The 23,929-nt window shown below is 38.0% G+C and overlaps 3 protein-coding genes across 3 annotated transcripts in view; 2 read left to right on the top strand and 1 right to left on the bottom strand.

Annotated features, from left to right (window-relative positions):
- The first annotated feature begins 488 nt into the window (after positions 1-488).
- On the top strand, positions 489-16,769 carry tlcd3a (TLC domain containing 3A). Its single transcript, XM_043239132.1, has 5 exons — positions 489-1,021; positions 8,959-9,045; positions 11,795-12,014; positions 13,253-13,348; positions 14,731-16,769. The coding sequence occupies exons 1-5, from the start codon at positions 900-902 to the stop codon at positions 15,049-15,051; spliced, it is 846 nt and encodes a 281-aa protein (XP_043095067.1). The 5' UTR covers positions 489-899; the 3' UTR covers positions 15,052-16,769.
- A 2,666-nt stretch (positions 16,770-19,435) lies between these two features.
- LOC122345218 (mitochondrial import inner membrane translocase subunit Tim22-like) lies at positions 19,436-22,035 on the bottom strand. Its single transcript, XM_043239133.1, has 4 exons — positions 21,737-22,035; positions 21,280-21,476; positions 20,193-20,265; positions 19,436-19,844 (listed from the first exon to the last, which is right to left on the bottom strand). The coding sequence occupies exons 1-4, from the start codon at positions 21,993-21,995 to the stop codon at positions 19,768-19,770; spliced, it is 606 nt and encodes a 201-aa protein (XP_043095068.1). The 5' UTR covers positions 21,996-22,035; the 3' UTR covers positions 19,436-19,767.
- A 462-nt stretch (positions 22,036-22,497) lies between these two features.
- The window catches only part of LOC122345215 (cytospin-B-like), an 80,272-nt gene continuing 78,840 nt past the window's right edge, over positions 22,498-23,929 (top strand). Inside the window, exon 1 of the mRNA XM_043239125.1 lies at positions 22,498-22,652. The gene's annotated coding sequence lies outside the window, so the exon portion shown is untranslated. The remainder of the gene's footprint in view (positions 22,653-23,929) is intronic.

Consider the following 23,929-nt stretch of genomic DNA (forward strand, 5'->3'; position numbering starts at 1 on the left):
TGTTTGAGTCATTAACCTTGTAAATCTGAGATGAAACAACGGTAGCCTACAAGCACTAGAATATGCCTCAGATAATAGCAATTGCTAAATTTCAATTAGTAGCATCTATAATCTACATCTGTAAATTTCCACTGATGTAGCTGATTCTTGGTAAATTCTTTATCAATGTAATAATGCATGAAGAAAATATCTCTAGTTATACAATTATTATTTTAATAAATCGTATGATGTGTACTTAAAAAGATTTGATGGGGATAAATTGGACTTTTATTTATTGGAAGATGAAAAAAAACCCGAATCAGTTTATGTGTATATGTTGCGCCCTGCCTTATCAATCAATGTATTTATCTGTACATATAAATGCCGCGATAAACGTATTTTATCTGTCAAGTTCAATGAAGAAAACCGTTCAGTGCGATCCATGAACGAATCAGTTTAGTAGACTGGTTCATTTAAAAGATTCGGTTCAGAGGAACGATTCGTTCGCGATTCGGACATACTGTTCTCCAACTCTAAACCCGCGCAGGAATGAGCAACGCTCGCCGAGCAGCGGATACGAGCCCGGTCTCACCGACTATTTCAATCGTTTCCGCGGACGCCATGCACGCAACCTCGCGTTACTGACAAGTTGATAACGCACGCCGTAGCGGCCCGTCAGTTCGCGAAGCGTAACATGTAACAGAACACCCGCCAGTCCCGGTTTGAGAGGCAAGAGTGAAGAGCAATCAATCACCGGACACCTCCACCGTTATTCGGTGTGTGCACAGGACAGTGAGCGCTGCTGAGGCAGGAGAACCGCTGCTCTAATGCTACCCTGACCGCTCCGACTCAGCGCTGCTATTTTAACGCGGTATCGTGTTTTCGACCAAACGTCGGATCGGGTTTTACGGCGGGACAAGATGTTGCAAGTGTTGGTTTGCGGCGTCGTGGTCTTCCCCGGTCTCTTCTTCACTTTTAGAAAAGTGCTCCCGTCCATTTTCAAGCGGTGGACAGATGCCGACGTCGTGCTGGTCAGCGAGAGGTGAGTTTGCTGACAGTTGAACACTTCTGTTAGGCCGGACAGCTCTGCTAGTGTCGTGCGCCAGTTCCCTGCTGCTTGCTGGGCAAACGAGTTTCATTCTGTCCGGCTCAAACATCAGATTATAGCGTGCGCGTTTAACGCCGTTCGCATCAAACGAACTCTTTTGATTCTGCGGTACGTTTTAATACGTTGATAGAAGCAATTGCACCAGCTGTTAAATCCCACTGCAATGTGTGCATTTTGGGGCATCACTGTCCCCGGGAACCCCAAACAAACTGTCTGTCGACCGGGGACCCCAATGTAGAAAAAAATCCTTATATTTTCACAGCACAGTAACTTTTAAACAATATTTATAAACGTTATTATCATAAATTCCTACATTTGATCTGTCCAGGACCCTCAGCGTGTGCTTGATTGGCCTTTTAACAGATTGATTTAGTTAAATGTCGTGGCTTGTGTGTTTAGGGGCTCAATTATCTTTCTAATCGCTTCTGTTCATGTTATCCTATGTTCAGCTGATCTCGTGACCTTAATCACTCCCTTATTAATTCAGCTATGGACGGTTTATGTATGTAATTCATCGGCCAGTTTTGGACCCACCTTCTCCATATTTTCGCGGATTAAGGCACGCATGCCAGGGCGAAATATGTGTTTAATGATCTGAATTGAACTTGAAATCCAATAGATCCAAACAAATCTGGGCACCCAAAGTCAACCCTTAACTGTTAGTGGGAGATCTTCTCAAACGCTGCATATTTGTAAAGGAGCCTTGAAGGGAGTCTTTATCTTCGGTCATCCATACATGCACATTTTTCCAGATAAGCGGTTTCAGATCAGCTCTGGGTGGGCTCAGCTCACTGGCAGTTGTGTAGTTGGGGAGCAGAATATTACAAACATTTTTCTCTCTTTTCGAAGCCGCTCGATGTGGGTTTTTAACCATATGCAAATTTCACATTTATAGTTAAATCCACAATTTTGTTGCAGTTGAAACGAATCCCCCGGTTCTTAGTTTGTTTCTGCTTTGCTAAGGGCAATTGTTTTCATTTAGCAATATCCATAATCCCAACTAATCCTTTGGTTTGCTTCAGATCTCTTTGATCTTTATGTGCAACCTTTCTTTTTGCAGTGTTTTGTGTTCTGTGTACTGTTTTCTGACTGGTGTTTCTGTGGAGGTCAGTTGATATTATGGCTAAACTGTGCTATATATATGTATGTATGTATGTATGTATGTATATGTGTGTGTATATGTTTCAACCTTTTATTGAGTTCCTTTTGTGCCACATTCTCCCAAAACCAATGAAGCTACGTCAATCACAGAATGTCAAACACCAAAAAAAGACGCAGGATCAGCATAACATTGTTACAGCAGAGTCCCGTCCTCTTGACTCAGAATGGGTTCTTCACGTTCCTTCCCTTCCAAGAAAACCAACACAAACTCAGCCTCAGCACAAAGGTTACAGAAAGAGGCTATTTTTAGATTCAGTATGTTTTCACTGTCAGTTTGAGAAAGCTTTAAGATAAAAAAGCAAGGAAAATCGATACCAAATCCATGACAAAAACAACAGCTCCATCAACGAAGGATAGTTTTTGTCCGTCCTTATGTGTCAAAAAACATAATAGATGGAATAAAGCTGAGTGTTGGCCCAAAATCTGGTCAGACTTGGCCTGGAGTGTCATGTGTCTTGAGACGTTGTTCTCTTAATAAGAGTTATTGATTGGAGGACATGATCCAGTGGATGCTGAATAGTTGGTGAGGGATGGCGATCGGCAGCAAGAAGGCGTATTGCATAGTTAACGCAAGATACATGGACATGTGGATCGATGGATGGGTAGGTGATCGTTGATCTTGATGGTGGTCAGAAGATGTGCTGAAGGCCTCTACTCGGTGAAGAGGGTGAAGCCTGTTAGAGGACTCACAGACTCTGGACTTTTACGTTGAAGCGCTGATTCCATCAGTACTCTGAGCGTGTGTACATGTTAGAACGAGGCAACCGGTCTGAATCACAGAATCACTAATGGTTATTTATCACTCTCGCTGGCAATCCAGACTGTAATGAAGCCAGCTTGTTGGTTTCCATCATTTTACGTGTCAGAACATGGATTTTCTGTCACAGCGTTGGGTAAGAATATGAAAAAAGAGCACAATTCGTGAGCGTATAACTTTTAACAAATGTTGTAAAGCAGACCGAGTGTCCATTTTCTCACAATGTTACCAATATCTTGACGGTGGCATATATGACATACAACACCACCCCTGCGTATCATTTTATAACACATTACATGGAGAAGTTAGAGGGCTTTTTGCATATCATTTAATAAAGTTATTCATCAAGGGTGCATTAAATTATCCAAACTGATTTTAAAAACATTTTAGTCATCCAAAGATTCTATATATAAAAAAATTACGCAAAAGCATTAATCAGAAAATGTTTGTAGAGAAGGAAACTAGCATGGTGGAGTGATTTCTATAGGATCATGTGACAATGAAAACTGTTGAAAATATTTACATATTTATCATTAAATTTATATAAAAGTTTAATTTGAACTGGGAGTCCAGACAGGACATATTTAAGGGTGCAAGCGTAAATGTGTGTGCTAAATGAAACTTTCTCTAGCAAGATTGGATTAAAAAGGAAAACATGTTTTTTTTTGATATTTAACAACAGGGGTGCCCTGCATCTGGAAGAAGGCGACCCCTGTTTTGGAGGGTTTTTTTTTTTTTTTTTTGGTTTCAGCTCTAATCAAACACAGCTGAAGCACAGCTTGCTTTTTGATTCACTTTAAAATGACAGACAGGCATGTTGTTGTAGCAGGCTAGAAATCGAACACTGCACAAAGAATAGGAGACAGACCACTAGTAAAATAAGTCTGAGGGATTGTAATGTCCAACGCCACTGCATTGCTGCCCAATCAGTCAGTGGCATAACACAGTGGTTTTGAATAAAATAAACCAGTTTGACTGCTGGCATGGCCTTTATATCCAGAATCTATCCATAAAAGTAGGGTTTATAGATATATATATATTTTTCCAGTCAGTCACTAAGAGGTAATATTTTAGTGATTCCACAAGCTAATTTGTGATATTTTACTGTGGTTCCAAAGTGAGGAAATAAGCGTGTAGTGGCTGTCATTTTAAATGGCTTACCCATTGGAGTCCTGCGGTGAAACAAGTGCCTTTGAATGCTAATGCTAATGGATAGCTATATATAGGAGATCTATTTAGGAATTATAGATCTTCTCGTTCCTCCCTCTGGATACTGACCGATAAGGTAGCGTTTTATGGTTTTACACACAGCTTAGGCTATATGAAAGGAAGTCTTGCTTTCATTAGGATTGTGAGGAAGTGAGGAAATTTTCCCACCAGTTAATCGACACGTGACAACTCCCGTCCCGTGATTTCTCTCTTTTTTTCTGCTATCCATTGCTTCTAAATAGCTTGTAAAAGTGGCATGCACATTTTAGCGGAAATTCAGTCTCAATTGCTTGAATTAAATTAAATTATTAACAACGAATAAAAGTACACTGCGATTGAAAGTCACGCGGAACATTGTGGAACCAAATAAATAAGAAACATTTGTTAGAAAAGCCAAATAAGAAAGATTGGAGACATGGCACAGGCTTTACTTTGATGTAAAATTAAATAAATAAATTGCACAGTTTATATAAAGTAAAAATCAGCGAACACTGTTGAAACAAATAAGAAATTGTTTAAAAAAATCACCTTAGATGATAAATGAAAAGTGATATATGACTGTTGTTCAGACACTCTGCATTGAGCAGACGTGTTCAGTTTTAAATTGTAGCATTTTCTAACTGAACTAAATGATTTCTATTGCTATAAAAAAAATCAAACGACGGTGAGGTGTGCTGTAACCAGTCAACACTGACTATCAGAGCTGGCCAGACATCCATCTGTTGTGAAAAGCATTGCCTTAACTGAAACTAAAACCAGAAAAAAAAAACACATTTTCATTACTTAAAATAAAATAAACATTAACTTAAATAAAATAATAAATCGAAATATGACAATGTTTTGTAATAATCATTTAAATTTGAAAACTTCTCAAATTGTTTGTCATAAATCAACATGTTATGAGGTTTCAAATCAAAATATGACTTTCTGTTACATAACAGGACGTTGATTTCATACATGTCCACTGCAGAGGGACACCAGGACTTAAAGCATAATTATTAGGCAATTTGGGAGACACACCAAAAGGATTGGGAAACTTATTATATATCAGTATCCCTAATATTATATAACAAAACATTAAATATTATGAAATCTTGCCAATTAATACTGTCATTATTGTACTTATTTTTTATAGTTTAAAATATTGATATTCAAATTAAATGCAGTTTACAAATTGAAAATAAAAATTATATATTAAATCATTCAGTTATATCTTTCATAACATATTAAATATGTATATGAAATATACTCACTTTTTTTATTTATATATATATATTTATATATATATATATTATTATTATATATATATATATATATATATATATATATATATATATTTTTTTTTTTTTTTTTTTCTTATGCTTTAAACAATGCAATGACATGGAAAAAAAAACTAAATTTAGAACAATTTTATCTAGGTTAACACGAAAATAACTTGGCAAGACTAAAAAGAACTAATACAAATGAACAAAATGATAAATGAATTACAATTAAATAAAAAAAAAAGCAATTTCAGAATTCAATTTAATTCATTTTGTCAAATTCTTTCTAAATAAAGATAAAAGACCATAGTAAATCAATTAGCCTCAAAATGACTTGTGTTGTAAGATATGCTAAGTTTGACTTGATGGCAAGGAGCAGAGTTAAGTTTGTGTTTACTACTCTTTATACATGTATGATATTTGGACACATGTGTGTATATGCCAGCCACCCCCCAAAGCTACACAAAAGAAGCATTTTCTTCTCCCTTTTTTGCTTTCTTTCTGAACTCGTTGTAAGAGAAAACTGGAGAGAGAGGGACACAAAGAGTGGATTGTGTGAACTGGGTCTTGTGACAGTATTCAGGCAGCAAGGCTCCAAGGATGGAGGGATGCGGGGAGCAGAGCGCTGTGCGTGTGTGTTTGTGGAGGGGAACGCTTATCTAGTGGCCAACTCAGGCGTAAGCTGTCAGGCCGAGGTCACATGACCGCCGTTGTCATGACGAGCAAACGTCACCCGGTGTACAATGCTCAGCCGTGCAGTTCACCAGACAGTCAGAGGCTTAGACCGAGCTCTACACTAAACTTACACTTCATTTCATTCTGCTTTCACAGCCCTCCAATATATTGAGCTTTATTAATATTGCCATATGCTTCCAAAAAAGGATAGTTAAAATTATTATTGTAGTTAAAAATGTTCAAAAGGTCATCAAAATTACACCGTGAGAAGTTGTAGATCAAACAACGTTTTCAGTCTTTGTATTTCCAAATTTTACATTTCATTTAATGCATTAGGTGCTGTTTCCTTGTAATTATTGAAATTAAATTTACTAACAATTTCTGAGGAAAATGTTTTCAACCCCCAATATGTAGCTTTTATATAAATACGTAATCGACTTTTAAATTTGACTTTCTAAAAAGTAATCATTTTTTTTTTTTTTTTTTTATATTATATTACATGAATGGCAATACAATAAAATTCATTATGCAATTCAAATAAATTCATCTAATCATAATTAGCCTAAGATATAATTACTTAGTAAGATAAGCCCCTGAAATGAACACAATTCAAAGACTTTACATTATTGTGGAAGTGGTTTTAAAAGTCACATTTTTGTTATAGCCTTTCTTTCAGTTTCTATTTGTAATATGCTACATATGCTAATATGACACATTTATGCCAAATCGTTGCAGTTTTGCTTCTCAGACAGTTTTCTTTTTTTAATTTATTTTAACAGGATAGAAACAAAAACAAGGAACTGGTGAAGAGTAGAATACCATATAGGACTGTAGTATTTGTTCACTCGTATTAATTCCTGTTCACCAGTATACTATATCAGCATCTTCAGAGTACAGACCAATAGAGAAATTACTAACACACCGTCAGTCAGCGTGGAAAGAGATATCATGTGACCTCTGACTATTATTAATGAATCGAGCTCAAATATTTGCTAGGGTTACTGTCTGTTTAAATGTGCATGTGCGCATAGACTACATTTAATGAATGGTGAACATCTGGTAAATAAATGTCCTGCAATGAGAACCCTTCTAAGGTTCCTCTGTCATTTTTGTTTTCTTGCATCAGTGTTTTTTCGTAGGTTTTATTGCGTGTGGACAAAAAAAATGTGTCAAGGTTCAGAAGAAACACTTTATCTTTGCCACACACAAGGAGTTTGACGTTATCTCTGTTTAGGGTTTGACTCTAGCATTTAAACTCATTAACACACTAGCTACTCAGAGCGCTCGCTGCTTAACTCGGCCACGGTGACCCTTTCTCTGATGAACAGAGGAGCTCAGATCAATGAAGATCCATATAGACCTTTGAAATAAAGACTTCAGTCAGAGCGTTCTGTCTACACATCAATATACTTAGAGTACTGCGGCCGTCAGGCTTCAGAATGATAAAAAAGGGGTCCATATGATTTGTAAAAGTGTGTTGAAGTCATATGATAGGTTTGAGTGAAGAACGGACTGAAATTTAAGTTACACTTGGAGTCCAAAGTTTGCATACACATTGCAGAATCAGCAAAATTTTCATTATTTTACCAAGATGAAAGGAATCGTGCAAAATGCACGGCTGAAGGTCTGGAATACTTGGCTGCTTTCATTGGCCAAGGCCCGCCCATGAGGCCGTTTGACTGACATGTCAAACAACCAATTACAGCTAATGTAGTTTCAACACCACTTTTGTGAGATGTCGGCACAATAACAAGTAGGTGCGTAAAACCCTTGGATGTGTTTTAAAGATTCTATGCTGCAAACGTCAAATATTTTGCATACCTTTGAAAATCAAGCATTTAGTGGATCCTGAGAAAGCGCTCTTTGTCACCGTTCAAACACAACAGCTTTCTTTCGTGAGGGGCTTGGTGTCATGGTGGAATGTTAAAGTATTCGACACGCACGTCTCCCTGAAATCCTGCTTAATTCAACCAATCCGATGCCGACTTTTTGAATTTGATTACGATTATCATATAGTTCGATATCGCAATGCATCATGGTTATATAAAATTTTAAGAATTTTTATTAAATTATATAACCAGACTACTTTTTAAAATAATTGTTATATATTATTATTATATGAATTTATCATTATTAATTATTGCTAAGAATTCAAAGTAGACTTAAATTTAGCTTCAAAATTTAGCTTTTGTCTTGTTCTGAAAACATAACTGACTGTTTACATCAATTTTGGATCATAAAAGTAGATACGAGTGCGTTCAACTGCTCCGCGAGCTTCAGGACAAACGGAGACAAAGCTCGCGTGAAAGTCTCAGTACGTGAGCTTTGTGCATCTAATACGTACTGCATTGCAAACGACAGAAATGAAAGCATATAAGACTAAGATAACAGATAACATCAGAGTGTTTGAACCTTCTGTAGTAGTTGAGTCCCTCAGCCAGTAGTAAGAATCAGGGGTGTGTAAACTTTTAAACAAGGTCATTTCAAGTTCAGCTGTTATTTTCTTTATATGTAACTGACTATATGTAAAAGTCTTTGATGCGAAATCTTACTCAGGTGAGTACCAAATAAACAATAATATGCATTTTGTATGATCTTTGGTGGAATAATTAATATTTTTAAGATTCTATAAGGTGTTTGTAATTTGTAATTTTGTAATTTGGCATTTTTAGTTGGTTTACAACGATTGTAAAAGTGAATGATATATCCATCAAATGAACCATATAAAGGTTTTGCTGTATGTTTATTGTTGAAAGTACCGTAAATAATTAAGGCAGGCCATAAATTCTCTTCTCTTTCTCTTGAAGGCTGGTGTCATCCATTCATGCTGTTATGGCCACCACAGCTGGCATTATCGTGGTGTCCTCGTGCAAAGGCAATGTGATTATGGACCGGTAAGTTGGCCAGCCCTTGATACATTTTTCACAGTGCACCAATGAAAAGCTTTTCTGCTGCAAAGGATCATATTCTGCATCTTTGCAAATCTCCTAGGTATAAAGGTAATGATAAAACCGATCCAGATCGATCACAGCCTGGATACCGACTGGTCAACAACACTGCTAAACATCACAGTTTAGTGACGAGAAAACACTCGTGCATATAAACATTTATACTCTATATGATCATGCTTATAATAGAAATAAAGTGACTGTCAAACATTATTATTTATTTCAGCAACCAATTACAATTAAGTTCTACACTAATGTTCTAAGCTTTAGGGTTCGTAAGATAAATACATTTTTTATGGAGCAGGGATGTGTTAAATTATGCAAAAGTGATAGTTAAAGTAAGTTTTATAATGCGACAAAAGTCTTTTTTTCTATTGACTTTCTATTAATCAAATAATCTTGAAGAAAAGTGTCATGGTTTCCACAAACACGATAGGCTGCTTGACTGCTTACAACACTGATGATAAAAAGAAATGTTTCTTGTACCAAATCAGCATATTAAAATGATTTACAGTGCTGGGCCGTGATAAAGCGTGATTAATCGCGTCCAATTAAAAGTTCTTGTTTATACAATATATATGTTTCTACTGTGTATATTTATTATGTATAACATGACATTTGCCTTAAACATATAAATGCATGATGAATAAATGTGTTATAAGAAACCAAAATTTTATTATACATTCTGTTCTCATAAATAATGAAAACACAGCATACGTTGCAAAATAGAAAACCTGCTTAAACCCATTTGCTCTTCAAAATAGTGCAATGCCACTTTAAGAAGGACCTTACCTGACAATGCCTTTTGTCATCTCAGTGGACAATTACAACAGCCTCAGGGGTGACAGTGCTTACCTCTGTTTCTATGCCACATCTGCTGACCCCTTTGGCTCCGCCCCTACCCCAAGGACACAGAGAGGAGAAGATTAGGCACGCAGAGTCCCAGGGCAACAGCTGTTATCTTCCTCTCTCTGCCCTTCCCTGGCACTAAAATGACACCTGCAATTTCAGCCTCTGCCACCTGTTCATGTGGGGCGGGGGGAAATGTGTGCGTGTGTTTGTGGCGTAACAGGGTAATCCACAGAAGGCACTTGCCAGGCAGGCCTAGAGAAAACTCCCAACCTCCCCGTTAATCCCCTAGAGGCTTAATACTTGGCTTGAGCACATGCACAGCCGTGATCCTGAGTGACAAGGAGCATCCAATGACACTGTGGGTGTTAAAGGCATAGTTCACTCAAAAATGACTGTTATATCACAATTCACTCATCCACATATTTAACAGGATGCCCTAGCTATTGTTTCTCACACAACGGAAGTGGATGGGAATTTCGGGAATTAATTTCTGGATTTTTGGCATTCGCCTTTCACTTTAGTTACATCGAAAAGAACGTTGTACATTTTGCTAGATGTCTGTTTATTTTCATAAAGTCATAAAACGACAACTAAAACAAGACCGGTAAAGTTTGGAGTCAGTAAGTTTTTGAATTTGAAAGTTTTAAGCTCATTAAGGCTGATGAAAAATACAGTAAAAAGAGAAATTGTGAAATATTATTACAAATTAACGTAACATTTTTTCATTCATTTTTTAAAATGTAATTTTATTTCTTCTTCAGCTTAATTTTTAAGCAATAATATTCCAGTCCTCCGTGTCACATGATCTTTCAGAAATCGATGTACTGATTTGGTGCTCAAGAAACATGTCTTCTTATTATCAATGTTGAAAATTGTTGAGCTGCTTAATATTTTAATATCAAGGTTTTAATTAGACGAGTTTGATGTAGTTCTGATCAGTGCAGTGCATCCTTGTTTAATAAAATTATTAGTTTCTTACAACATAACCCATAAAACCCAACTAAATAGTGCTGTAAAGTCTTCTGAAGCTTTTATTCATACTGTTAATTGACATAGCGTATGTTCTCTGATAATAATTGTGCATGGCCACGTTTTTTTGTCTCTTAGTTTGTGCATATGTAAGTCATATGATATATAAATCATATATATATGGTAATGACTGTATATATATATATGATGTATATATCATATGTGTGGTATGTGTGTATGACCAGTGTAGAGATGTTCCAGGTCAGTGTAGCCATAAGCTCTCTTTTATAATTAAACAGTTCAGCACTAATCACATATGCACAGTCTGTGGATCAGTGTAACTTGATATTTTATCTTTTAATATTTAGTCTTATATTTTAAACTATTTTTAGATTACACAGCATGCCATATAGTAAATATTATATAAAATGTAATACAGAATACTTCTGTAGCCTAGACTTTTAAAATCGCTTCCAGCGCATTACATAATGACGGGTGGTAAGCAAACATATTTAGCTACACCCTATAAAATACATGCCTGTTAAAGTTGTTTGTCTACTGCAATCCACACCCAGAAGACTCTTCTGTAAAATCTATTTAAATTATTTTATGTTGCAGTTATATTTAAATAAAGGACTCGTAATGTAGTGTCCCACACGAGTCTTTTAGATCTCTTGTTTTTCAGTGATGTGCTTTACTAAGCTATTAAATGATTATTTTTTTTTTTGCACAAATTAAAGAAGCGACCTGAATCATATCGTAGTATCAATTAAAATTTTCTTCAGGAGATGTAAACCGAAAGGTAGTGTTTTTAAGAGATGAAAATCACTCCACACATGATTTGTTCACCTGTTCTGTTCGTCTTCTGTTCCAGACACTGGCTGGCCACCTATTTTGTCATTTGGTATGGCGTTCCCTACATGTCATATGACATCTTCGCCATGTACCTCAGCCATTACTATCGCTTCCGGGTCAAAGGTCACAAGGACTATAAAAGCCACTCTCTACGAACCTTCAACTCATTTGTGAGGAAAGAGTTCCTGCTGGTCCTCCATCACATTGCACTACTCACCATCCTTCTGCCTGTGACTCTGGTGAGAGAGAGAAAAAATAGAGAGGACAGATATATAGGATGAGTGATATGACAGCCAATAATATGATGGGAGAGAATAATGGGCCTTCTCAAATAACCAACTCCACCTATAGCCAGGACCCAGTGGTAGGGAACGTAAAAAAGGGGGATTCAGTGCTTTTGTGTCCGTTAAGTACCTGATCCGTGAGAAACAATTACCTTAATAGCAGCTGTTACACTGCCAGTGGAACACACACACACACACACACACACACACACACACTGGTGGAAACCTGGTCTTTTGTTTGGTGTCTCTGGGCTGTCAGTGGTGATATGAGATCACTTTACCCACGCTTCCATTATTCACACACAGCTGCTACTCAGATACCACCTCACACACATGCTGCTTTGTGCTCCTGTTCCACAAAATGACCCATGAAACATAAAGTCACAAACACAGGCAAACAGATTTTGACATGCATGGTAATGACACAAAGAAAGACGAAGCCCCGGACCGCCGCAACAAAACATCTGGCTGTCCTGCGAGTCACACCAGATATATAACTTTTCACACAGTTTTTGAAACCGTAATGTCTAATAGGGTATTTTGCACGGGACACGACGATGTACAAATAAAGACAAATAAAGTGCAGATAAATATTATAGAAGCTATAGAGATAAAGAGTGGGGTTTAGGTTACGCTGCAGGTTAGCTGGAAGGGTTCAGATGGCTGTTCTTATCTTGGGTTACATTTATACACACATTACACACCTTCGATCCACCACATCCACCGCCGTGTGTCATATCACATATATGTGGACCATTCACGAAGCTAGAGTAAATCCTACACATCATGTGGGTTTGTAAGAACACCATTCTGTACATCTTGTCTAGTGTAAATTTTGATTTGCTCATGAGAGTCTGTTTTACTTGTCTGTCCTTTCATTTAGTATGGCCTATAATTTAGCCTATAACTTTATTGTAGCCTGATTTGAGTGACTTCAACCTGAGATGATTAGAAGAACACTGACAAGGAGGTGTGAGTTGTGAAATAAAGTGTCAGGTTTGTCACAGAGGCTGTAAATATTTTCACTGACGATGATTCATTAAGATTACAGTTCTTGATTATTCTTATTATTCCATAGAGTGATGGATTGTATTTTCACATCCTTGTTGTTCTCACTGGTGGAATGTGTGTGTGTGTGTGTGTGCGCGTGTTTGTGCTGACTGTGTTTTTTTTGCTCTCTCTGTGTACATCAGTTCTTCAGGAAGGACCAGGGTGATTACTTCATTGGCTGTCTCTTCCTCACAGAGCTCAGCACTCCTTTTGTTTCACTGGGCAAAATCCTCATTCAGGTAACACACGAGGGTGTATTTTACTCAGCAGACCTTCACAGGGCTGTTTCTGCCGGCTTGACAGAGGAGCTGCCAGTCAACACTTTTCGTGTTTTCATTCAGTTAAGATAAATGTGCGTTAAGTACAGCGATGGTGGTCTTTCAGAGCGCCAGAGAGTACAAACGTTCACTCAGTGTTCCTGCTTTAATGTGGAAATCCGTCACCAAAAAGGGTCACGCATTGGATGACAATCCTGGAACATTTTGTATGGAGGAAGTGTTAATAATTAATAATTTGACATTTATTCATGTATAGCACCCTGGGACATTGTAAAATGTGAATCCTCTTAATGATTCTTAATGATCCTGTTTAATGCACAGCATTTTTTATATATAAACTTTTCATAAGATTGTAATTCATTTAGTCGCTCCCTGAAAAAAATGACCCCAAACTTCTAAATGGCAGTGTATGCTAGATAAATGTGACTGCTAGATGGAACATTCTCAGTGCACACTTCTTGTTTGTTTTCTGTGAGACATATATTATATTCTTTCACATGACCCCTTTTGGTAGTTATGGGTATTGCATTTTAAAGCAGTCCCAGCATCTGTAGTTGTAGTGACAAAATATCCGCATGAAGTCTGGTCCACTTTGCAGCATAACGCTGACAAATGATGAATCGATCACAATTTAATAAAAATTTTAATTACAACTTCAATGCTTAAAAAAAAGGCTTTAACACAAAATTGAAAATTCTGTTTTCATTTACTTACACTTTGTGGCTCCAAACCTGTATGACTGATTCTGTAGGTGGATTCTTGAAACACAAATCAAATATTTGGGAAGAAACCTGACACTAGTATCTGTAAAGTGCTTGTAACCAAAACCTAGAAGATCCAAAAAGGCAACATAAATCTAATCTATATGATTTGAGGGGTTTAATCAGTCTTGTGAAGAGATATGATTGTTTTATATGATGGACAGATTTAATTTAGTGTTTTATTCACATTCAAAAATTGACTGATGCACACATATACAGAGCACATTTGCATATGCTCGACAATCAAGTTTCCATGTCTTCACATGACTTAATCTGCTTGATTTATGGATGGATTTGTTTTACGATGCCTTTATGACCTTTTTGGGTCTTCAATCATTCAGTTACTTGAACTTTAAGTGGACGGGCAGAAATGTATCCTAATTTGTGTTTCAACAAAAGTCTTGTGGATTTAGAACAAAATGGATGTGAGTGATGGAATGTTAAAAAAAATATAAACATGATATGATTTAGTCATAATATTTCTTGCCTTGAAAATAACCACAGAAGCTGGAACAGTATTAAACACAAACAAACCCATCCTCTAATCCTCCTTTCCTCTTTCTCTCATTCTTCTTCCTGTAGCTGGGGATGCAGGAGTGCTGGCTGCACAAGGTTAATGGCGGCATGGTTCTGCTGAGTTTCTTCATGTGCCGCATCGCCCTCTTCCCCTACATGTACTGGGCCTACGGCTCCCACTACGGCATCCCGCTCTACAGCGTTCCCTTCCATCTCCCGCTCTCCACCAACCTGGGCAACCTCTGCATCCTGGCACCGCAGGTCTACTGGTTCGTCCTCCTCTGCCGCAAAGGCTACCGACTCTACAAACGGCAGCGGGACGCTCAAAACCAGAGCTCTCCGCTGTCCTCGCCCGAGCCCGTCTCAGATATCTCCAAGGCTGATTAGTGAAGGTCTGTCTTTATCTAGAACAAACAATAAACAGACATCACGGCTGAAGGCTACGGCACTGCATCTGCTACTGTTACAATACAATCAAGATTTCATGTTAGAAATACCCTTATCGCTCCTCTTCACTTTACTCCATTCCACGTGCACACTCACAATTACACGCTCGCCCGTTAAAATGGCGCTTCACTGGATGAACTTCAGTGGCTTCCAAGGAGCATCTTCTAGGTCAGTTATTGAGGGCCGTAACCCTCTTTTTCTTCTCTGATTGGAGTATCTGTTACAGTTTGGACTGGTGTCTTTGATTGTCGTTGGAATTATCTGTTACTTTTTTTGTTATTTTTGCTTTTGTCCCATACGAAATGCTGATGTACAAAAAGGCACTGGTTTAAAACCGGGGAATTTATTATGCGAGTGGCACAGCCGTCATGATAAATTCATTGAATTAAACCCACAGCATTTCAGATCACATCCCACTCGGCGCAAAGCTCCTATCATCACGTGGTAAGCATTTCCATGGCTGCAGTGCTGCTGTTCTTGTTTACAGCTCATTAGAGTTCTGTGAATGTGTTTGCACACACACTGCCCTGCTGTGACTGTTTACACTTCTCTACCACACACCGCCCTTTACGCTCTGGAGGCTGCTAATGAATTCTGCTTCACTTCTGTGGGCCTTTTGGGCTTCCCATGTCCTCCCATCCACACGGGGGCAGCAGAGAGTCGGTCCTTATGTTTACATGGCATAGACGAGACTCCAGTCTATAGGGGGATGAGGTCTTCGCAGGGTACAAAGAGCAAGCACATAACGCTTGGCATATCTTTTAGGCCACATAATGCTCGAGGGCATCTCCAGACTGTAGTCAAAGCAATAACATGGGGCTTTAAGGCAAGGGATTGTGGGTAGTTGAAGAGCCCATATGAACACTTGGGTAAGGATAGAAAAGCTGCATGACATCCTACTCTCAAAGCATGTATAAAGGATGTAATACGGGATTTCTACAGTCTTGAGTAGAAGGAAAACATCAGGCAATTTTACATTTGAGATTTTCACGTGTAGAAAAGTCATCAGACGTCTTTAACATTCGCAATTTCTGTAGTCGGTATCATTTCTGTTGCCCTTCAGCTGAAAATTATTTCGGCTAGACACCACTTTTTATGAATGCTGTCTACTAAATAATTTCTAGAAAATGATATCCAGCTTTGAAAGATTTAGGAACCCTGGTAAGTGTGATCTGAGTGCGAAGTGTGAAACGCACTTGATATGGGGCTTGAATTTTTACCTTCCTATTAACTGAGCCTACAGTTTGAGTTGTAAATAAATAAGTTAGATTTAATTCTACATTGATCAATATTGCATAATAAAAGAGTGATTTGCTGTTGCCTAGGGTCATTTTAGGGATAATCTGTGGCTTATAAGAGCTTGTGTAAGTGTAGGCTTAGCAAGGAACTCAGAAGCCTTTGTTTCAGGGCTTTTAACACAACCTGCAGCATCTTTCATAATACATTTAGTGAATGCTGGATGCCGTATGAATGCATCTTAGGAGTTTTTTTTAACAGCGACTTCTAGATTCCATTAAGCGCTTTCAGGAGTGCAGATCTGTGAGATTAAAATGTTGCCCACTACGTACCCATGCACTCTTATTTAGTGTTTCCAAGACAAACTGGACTTAAAGGTTGCCTTTAGCAAGTGTGCGTGTGTGTGTGTGTGTGTGTGAGACGAGAGAGAAGACTTATATAAGAGCGTGTATAAGCTCCCAGCTCACTCCCTATGAGGTCGAACCGGGTCTTTGCTGGACTGAAAGAGAGAGGATGTGTTTTGCTCTCCCTTTCTAAAGCTTTAGTACTTTTCGAAACTAACTATGCAGTCTTTCAAGCTGCTGCTTCTCGTCTGTGGCAACACTATGCTCTCCTTAGTTTTGTTGATGCATTTGGCAGACGAGTTAAACAATTTAATCATGACGCATGTTTTTTTTTTTTTTGTAGTTTATTCTGTTTACGCTTTTAATTGTTTATTGATGTCTGTTACAGTACGTTTTCTCATTTTTCACTCTATGATTTAGAGGTTAGGCTGCTTATCGTGAGGCATATCCGTAAATCTAATCAATACACTGTATGGCTGAAAGCATTTAAACACCCAAAAAGCATTTCGAAAATATGGGCATTAATAAGGGGTTTGTCATTCCTTTGCTGCTATAACATCTTACGTTTCTTTCCAGACTGTTGCACAAAGTTGGATTTCGTTAAATGTGACTTGCATTAAGGGGCCTAGCGTTAAATATCGTCCATTTCAATTCGCAAACTTTTGGCCATGTAGCGTAAATCTAGCATGAACACGTTTATATCCAGAAATTACATTTCCATAAATCATTAAATTTAGGCTTATTTATGCCATGCTTGAACTTGTAGTGTAGTCTATGATGCCGATAATCATATTTTTTGGGGAAAAAATAATAGACGTCTAGTGTCTTCAAGGCCTCCTCTCTCAGCTCAGGGTTTGATAAAGATGTTATCGTTTATCAATTATTATTTAGAGGTGAAAGATGAGACTGTGATTTACAAAAAGACACATTTCTAGTCGAAAACATCTACAACACCTATGAGTTTGGTAGACCAAAGATTCTTTTAGGCACTTTTTTACAGACGAGTAACACGTAGTTGAACTGTCATTGCCTTTTTCCTTGCTTGCCATCCACGGAGACTGCGATTTCTACCGGACTGACTCCGCTCATGGCTCAGGCAAGCAAAAAGACTGGAATTTTTCTCACTGGAATATAAGGCTCAGTTTTAGTTCATTTACTGAAAATGACAAACTCGGTCACTCTGATTAAAACATGTCTGGATCACATTTCACTCCTAAAAGCAGTAACAAAATACAGCCATTAAGCCGGTTTTCTTTCAAAAGTCCGCTTTGAGAAAGCATGTTTTGTTTTGTTTTTTTCAGTAGAAATGAGAAATGAATGTTTGTCATAAAATAGTGCTTAATGGTCGCGAAATGGAGTTCTTTCTCTTTAAATAATAAATATATGACCGGCATGTTTTTAAACGGATTTTGTGAAAAGGCCAGAAGTGGCGGAATAAGAGGTGTAGGAGTTCAGAATTAATATCAGCTTGCTGAATATAATACATATCAAAAGGCTGGTTTGATGGGTGCTTTGTTCGGAGCTATATAGTTTACTGCAACTGGTTGCAACAGCAATGGATGAAGGCAAATATAAGCAGAGGAGATCATAAGAAAATCAAGCTATTAAATCTAAAAAGTTTTACCCCAAATGACGTGTTGTCTGGAATCTCGTAAATACAGTGCCTTGTATTAAAGTTGTGTGTGATACTGATACAAGCTCAATGCACAGGAGCCCTGGGCAGGCGGTGTTTTAGGTTGTGACCATCTCTGCTCACTTTTTCTTTTTTAACGATCAAAGTACATTACGCAACTAAAAAAATAAATACCTGTATCACAGTGTATTGTACACTTTAATTATTTATACTAGTAGGTTTGATTTCTGTGTATAATTTGAATAAATTGTTACAGCTAACTTTGTCCATTAAACATGCTTCCGTTTAAGTCTTAAAATAATTTCAATTAAGTTCTGTATGCTTGCTATATTGTCTTCATACTTGCATTAGTATAACTGCAAACTAAGGAAATCTGAACTTTGAAGGTCTATAATGTTACCCAGTTTTCTGAACGGCGTCCCTTCCTCATAAAATTAGTGAGCTTCTATATAAGGTGAGTTCAAATCCAAGTAACCCATCTACTGCGCTTTAGATGTTTTTTTTTCATGGATTTAAAAGCGTTTCATCGGTGGTCCAGAAATGAAAACCTATTTCAAACCCATTCCTTGGTCGCATCTCCAAACTTAATTCAGCATTACTAACTCAAAGGCCAGTGGGAAAGGAAACTTTTCAGAGAACTGGGAAGTAGCCCGAAGCATGTTTGCATTATCTGTTTCCTGGCGAGGAAACCCACTTCCTTGCTACGTCAGCTTGACCTCAAAGCATGATTTCATTCTGATTTCCTAACGCACAACCTTTAGCACTCCCTGCCTCTTATTTTTGATAACATTTTCACATATATATATATATATTGTATCAGATTTCATATAAATATTTAGGTTTGTTTGTTTGTAGGATGACATTTTAAGATCTCTCCTTTTAGAAAGGGGCTGCAGAGTGAAACTAATATAAACACTTGATTGAGCTTATTTTCTGGAGACTTGTAAATCCAAACACCACTTTGAAAGAAAATAAATCTGATTTGGTGAATTCTTTTAAACTGAGCAGCCTTTGTTTACTAAGCTGTGTGTTAATGGTTCACTGAAACGGTCCTCGGCTACACGACAAGGCAACAAGTGTGTACAAATGTGAAGATTTCATACACCCCTAAGCTACTTGATACCACTCTTTATTATTTTTCTTTCCCGCAGACACTGTATAACGCTGTACATCTCGCTCGGTGCGACAACCAGCACAAAGCATATCGTTTTAGGTCCAATTATGTACAAATATCATCCTAGGAGGTTTTTAGGTGATGTGCATCATCAGACCCCCTTCAAACACACAAAAAAGCCACATGAGCTTGTTGTCTTATTGGTCCACCCCACTCTCTTCTGGAGGGAAGGAATGCCTCTTGATTGCTGGGACAGAAGAAGATTGCACAATGTCCCCCCCGTGATAATGTCTTCCAATGGAACAGGGTAACAGTCCTGAAGCTGCTGTTCATCTGAGGTAGTATTCAATAGCAGCGGAGAAAGCAGCAAATCCTCCACAGCCCAGAACTCCAGCTTTAAGACCAGCTGATAATGAGAGAAACAGCTTATTTATACAGTCCAGACAACAATATAAGATTAGCACACATGCTTTACACTTAAAGGGTTAGTTCAGCCAAAAATGAAGGATTCTCCCAGCAAAAACAAAACAAAAAAAGTTGAGCCACTGATGCATTCACTATTATTCTGGATCGGGATCATTTCAGTTGTGTTGCTGTCTATGGAGGGTCTGATAGCTCTCCGATTTCATCAAAAATATCTTAATTTGTCTTGCGAAGATGAACGGAGGTCTTACGGGTTTGGAACGTAATGAGGGTGAGTAATTAGCGACAGAATTTTCACTTTGGGGTGAACTAACTCTTAAAACTGACTTGCCTCTGAATCCAATGGCACCTCCTGTTATACAGCCACTATACACCGCATTTTTCCAGTCAGACTTCCCACGATGCTAGAAAAGAGAAATAAAACCATTCGGATGAAGGAACATTACTGAAAAATTAGCCACTTAAAAATCTTCGCAAAACATCTAAAGAATGGCTGATTAGAAAGTCTGTTCACCACTAGATGGAGCCATTAAACAATATTAAACTCAATGGCCAGTTTCAGACAGGGCTTAGCCTAAAACCAGGAGTAGGCCATAGTTCAATCAGGATATTTGAGTCATTTTTAGAAAAAAGCTTTACTGGTGTGTATCTTAAGACAAAACACAGGCACTGACATGTTTTAAGATCAATCGGTGCAAGTTTCTTTCAGCTGAAACAGCTCAGATTTACATTTTAGTCTCATTTTAAGCCTTGTCTGTGATACTGGGGGAATTTTGATAAAGTCAAACACTGTGCTATAATATAGTATTTCATACAGTCTACATCAATAAAAAATATGATGATTAGAAGACTGGGGATGCTTCCTAATACTCAAATCAATGTTTCCTTGCTCCCCCGTTCTTCAGCTCATGAGCCAGTTATATATATATATATATATATATATATATATAATTTTAAATATAAATATACTAGATTCTTTAATTGCACTTGGACGAAGGATTGAGGAAGCTTTGAGAGGAACTATAATTCATATAAAGTCCACTTCTATCATCTGACACATAATTATATTTGACTTTTGAAGCTTAAATAAATCATTCATAAAGCAGGAAGCTCTTTTAAACTATGTGAGTTGTATATTTGTAATGAATTTTGAAGTGATGCTTGAATGATCAAGAATATTCCAGTATACAATTTGGTTTGACGTAAAGACAGGAAATGAGGATGCACAAATAAGAAATGAGAAATGGTAGTTTTTGCATTATGGGAAGTAAAACTGTTGTTTTGGCAGTAAATTTGATCAGCTGTTCTCTACATACATAATTTACACACAACATAGATTTAGATTTACGAAAACAATTTATGTTAAAATTGAAGACCCAGGTGGTCAGACAGACAAAACACGACAAAAAGGCACTTACTGATTCTATGAGACACTCCGTGCATGAAAACATAGCACCCACAATAGCAAAGTTTTTAGCATATGACATTCCTCTCTGCCCCATGTCCCTCAGCACCTCTCTTGCTGTGGGGGTCCTTAGAGGGTCTTTGGGATCAAGTCCAACATTCGAGTCAATACCTGCTGTGAAGACACCAAAAGCACCTCCCAACACAAACCCTGCCGGCGACAGAAATACTGCATTAGAGCTGTTGGTTATGAATGAAATACATATTGATCATGGTAATATCTCCTCGTTACAAAACCAGCGCACATTATTCTTTTAGTTTGAACTATTAAGATAACACGAAGTCTAATACTCGAGTATACCGTGTTCACTGATGAACTGTCAGACAGGACAACACGGATTTGATCTGGTAACTTTGCAACATGCGCAGGACATATAAAACACATTAAATGAGCGGTTGTCAGTGAATTACCTCCAACACATGCTATGAGTGATTTAAACGCGCAGCTCTCCATTCCCCTCTCGATCATCTTCTGTTCATCTGTCTTCTGAGGGCTCGGTAAAGCTCCCATAACAGTCGGGTTCAGGTTTTTAATTTGCCTTTTGTCACCGATAAGGTGGTCCAGAATAAGACTATACTGTAGTGGAACATTTTCCGCCGCTGAAGCAGTTGCAGATTGACCTGTAGAAACTGATATTGAAGCCTCCGTGCTCTTTGCGGGCGCAGCCATGTTGAAAGCGTGTGGTTCATGTCACGCAGACGTTCAACGAGAACACATTCGTCAATTTTCAATAACAGAAAACAATTAAATGACAAAAATAGTCTTGGTTAGTTATTAAGTCCCGTAAATACTTACAACGGTGTTTTATATGCGATGCAATTTTTTTTGTCACAGAAAAATATTTAAAGGGCTTCACAACCCATATATTTTGTACACATTTCTAAAAATAATAATTGGTTCTGTAGATTCGACAGAAAGGGAGGTGACCTTTGCATTACCACTGCAGTTCACCTATTACGACAGTCCTGTGACGTTTATATAACGAGTTTTTGTGTGTACTGAATCTCAAAATCACTTACTTTCCTTGTGATTATTAAAGACACAGTATATCTGCAGTGTCATTATTTCTTGAATAAATAATACAAACAGCTAAAACGCAGTTAAACATAAAATATATTGTAATTAAATAGGTTATTTTTTTTAAATAGTTTTTCTTGCTTATGTATTAGAAAAAATACAGCTACTACACCAACTACAATTCCCAGCGTGCCCCTCGTTCACTGCACCAAAGTGTCGCGCGCTGCCCCTAGCGGAGGAGTTCCGTTGGCGCTCGAGCATCTTCGGTTAGTGACAGCGTCGGCGGCGCTCCTCGTCGCTCGGGAACAGGTGAGTCTCAACCTCAATTTATCATTGTTTTTCTGGTTTTGGATGTTATATTGTCACCGCAGTCATTCCGTTTAGTGCATTTTATCACTTCACGGAATCATTTACAGCCGTCGTTGGGACAAGCACTGTACTTACCCGCACTTTTATCAACGGATGTTGTCGTGTTGCGCGCGAGAGTGCGAGCTGCTGTTTTTAACGGTGACCGCCGTCCGACTGATGAGCTTTCGCACCGGCCCTTTGCTCTGATAAGGATAGTGAGTCAAAGCTCATACATTCCTGTCATTTTATGTTCGTTATGTCGCGTGATGTCTTCGGATAGCGACACAGTCACAGTAAGCGGTGGGAGACTGCAGTAGTTCCGAGACACCAGTCGCTGCTGAGATGCGTCGACAAGATCTGACATGACACGTTCAAATGATTTCACTCCGATACGGTTTTTGAGCCGAAATGCCAACGAAACTCAACTGTGAAGTGTTTAAGTGTTACACTGGTTCAGACGCTGGCAACATAATTACTGTCACGCAGCTATGTTAGTGTCAAAAATGTATTGCCAATTCACACAAATCACTTAATATCTATCTATCTATCTATCTATCTATCTATCTATCTATCTATCTATCTATCTATCTATCTATCTATCTATTCTTGAGTGTTTCAGGCTGGTCAACTTTGCAGGAAGATCCGTCAGGCTTTATTATCGCGCACCCGAACTGTCAACAAAAAACTTTTGACTGATACTTGCTTGGTTTGCGTAGACGTTTTATAAAGCGGCGAAAAATCACTTGCATGCGTCTTCTCGATAATGTCGTATGCGGATAATGTTATGAACAAATAGTCCAGCCCGTTCAAATAAGGTTCGAGCGGCGAGCCGTTGCTATGGCAATAGGCGATAGACTTAAGTTGGCGAGCGTTTACGTTGCTTTCATGCTTTGGTTAACAAATTTATGGTTAATAAAAAGTCGATCGCCGTGTAAATGTGTATGCTGGAAATGCTTATCATTTAGCTGTGTTGTGTTTAGTTGTGTGCTTTGGAGCACCTCCAGTCTTCTCAGCATTTGTTCTTGGTTAGAATATTGTGCAGCGGTAGCAGAAGTTCTTGTTTTTACTATGGGCGTCTGTGAGAAGTTGCTTTCTGAATTTTAATAGATCCCTAAAGGCTTATTAAGTGCTCACACACATTAGGATGCGACCACAAAGCTGCATTTTACATCTGGTGCATATTCTCATGAACAGAGCAGTGAAACCTTTAAAACAGACAGTAAGGCATCATTATGGGA

This window comes from Puntigrus tetrazona, chromosome 5 (genome assembly GCF_018831695.1).
Source record: "Puntigrus tetrazona isolate hp1 chromosome 5, ASM1883169v1, whole genome shotgun sequence".
Classification (NCBI taxonomy): domain Eukaryota; kingdom Metazoa; phylum Chordata; class Actinopteri; order Cypriniformes; family Cyprinidae; genus Puntigrus; species Puntigrus tetrazona.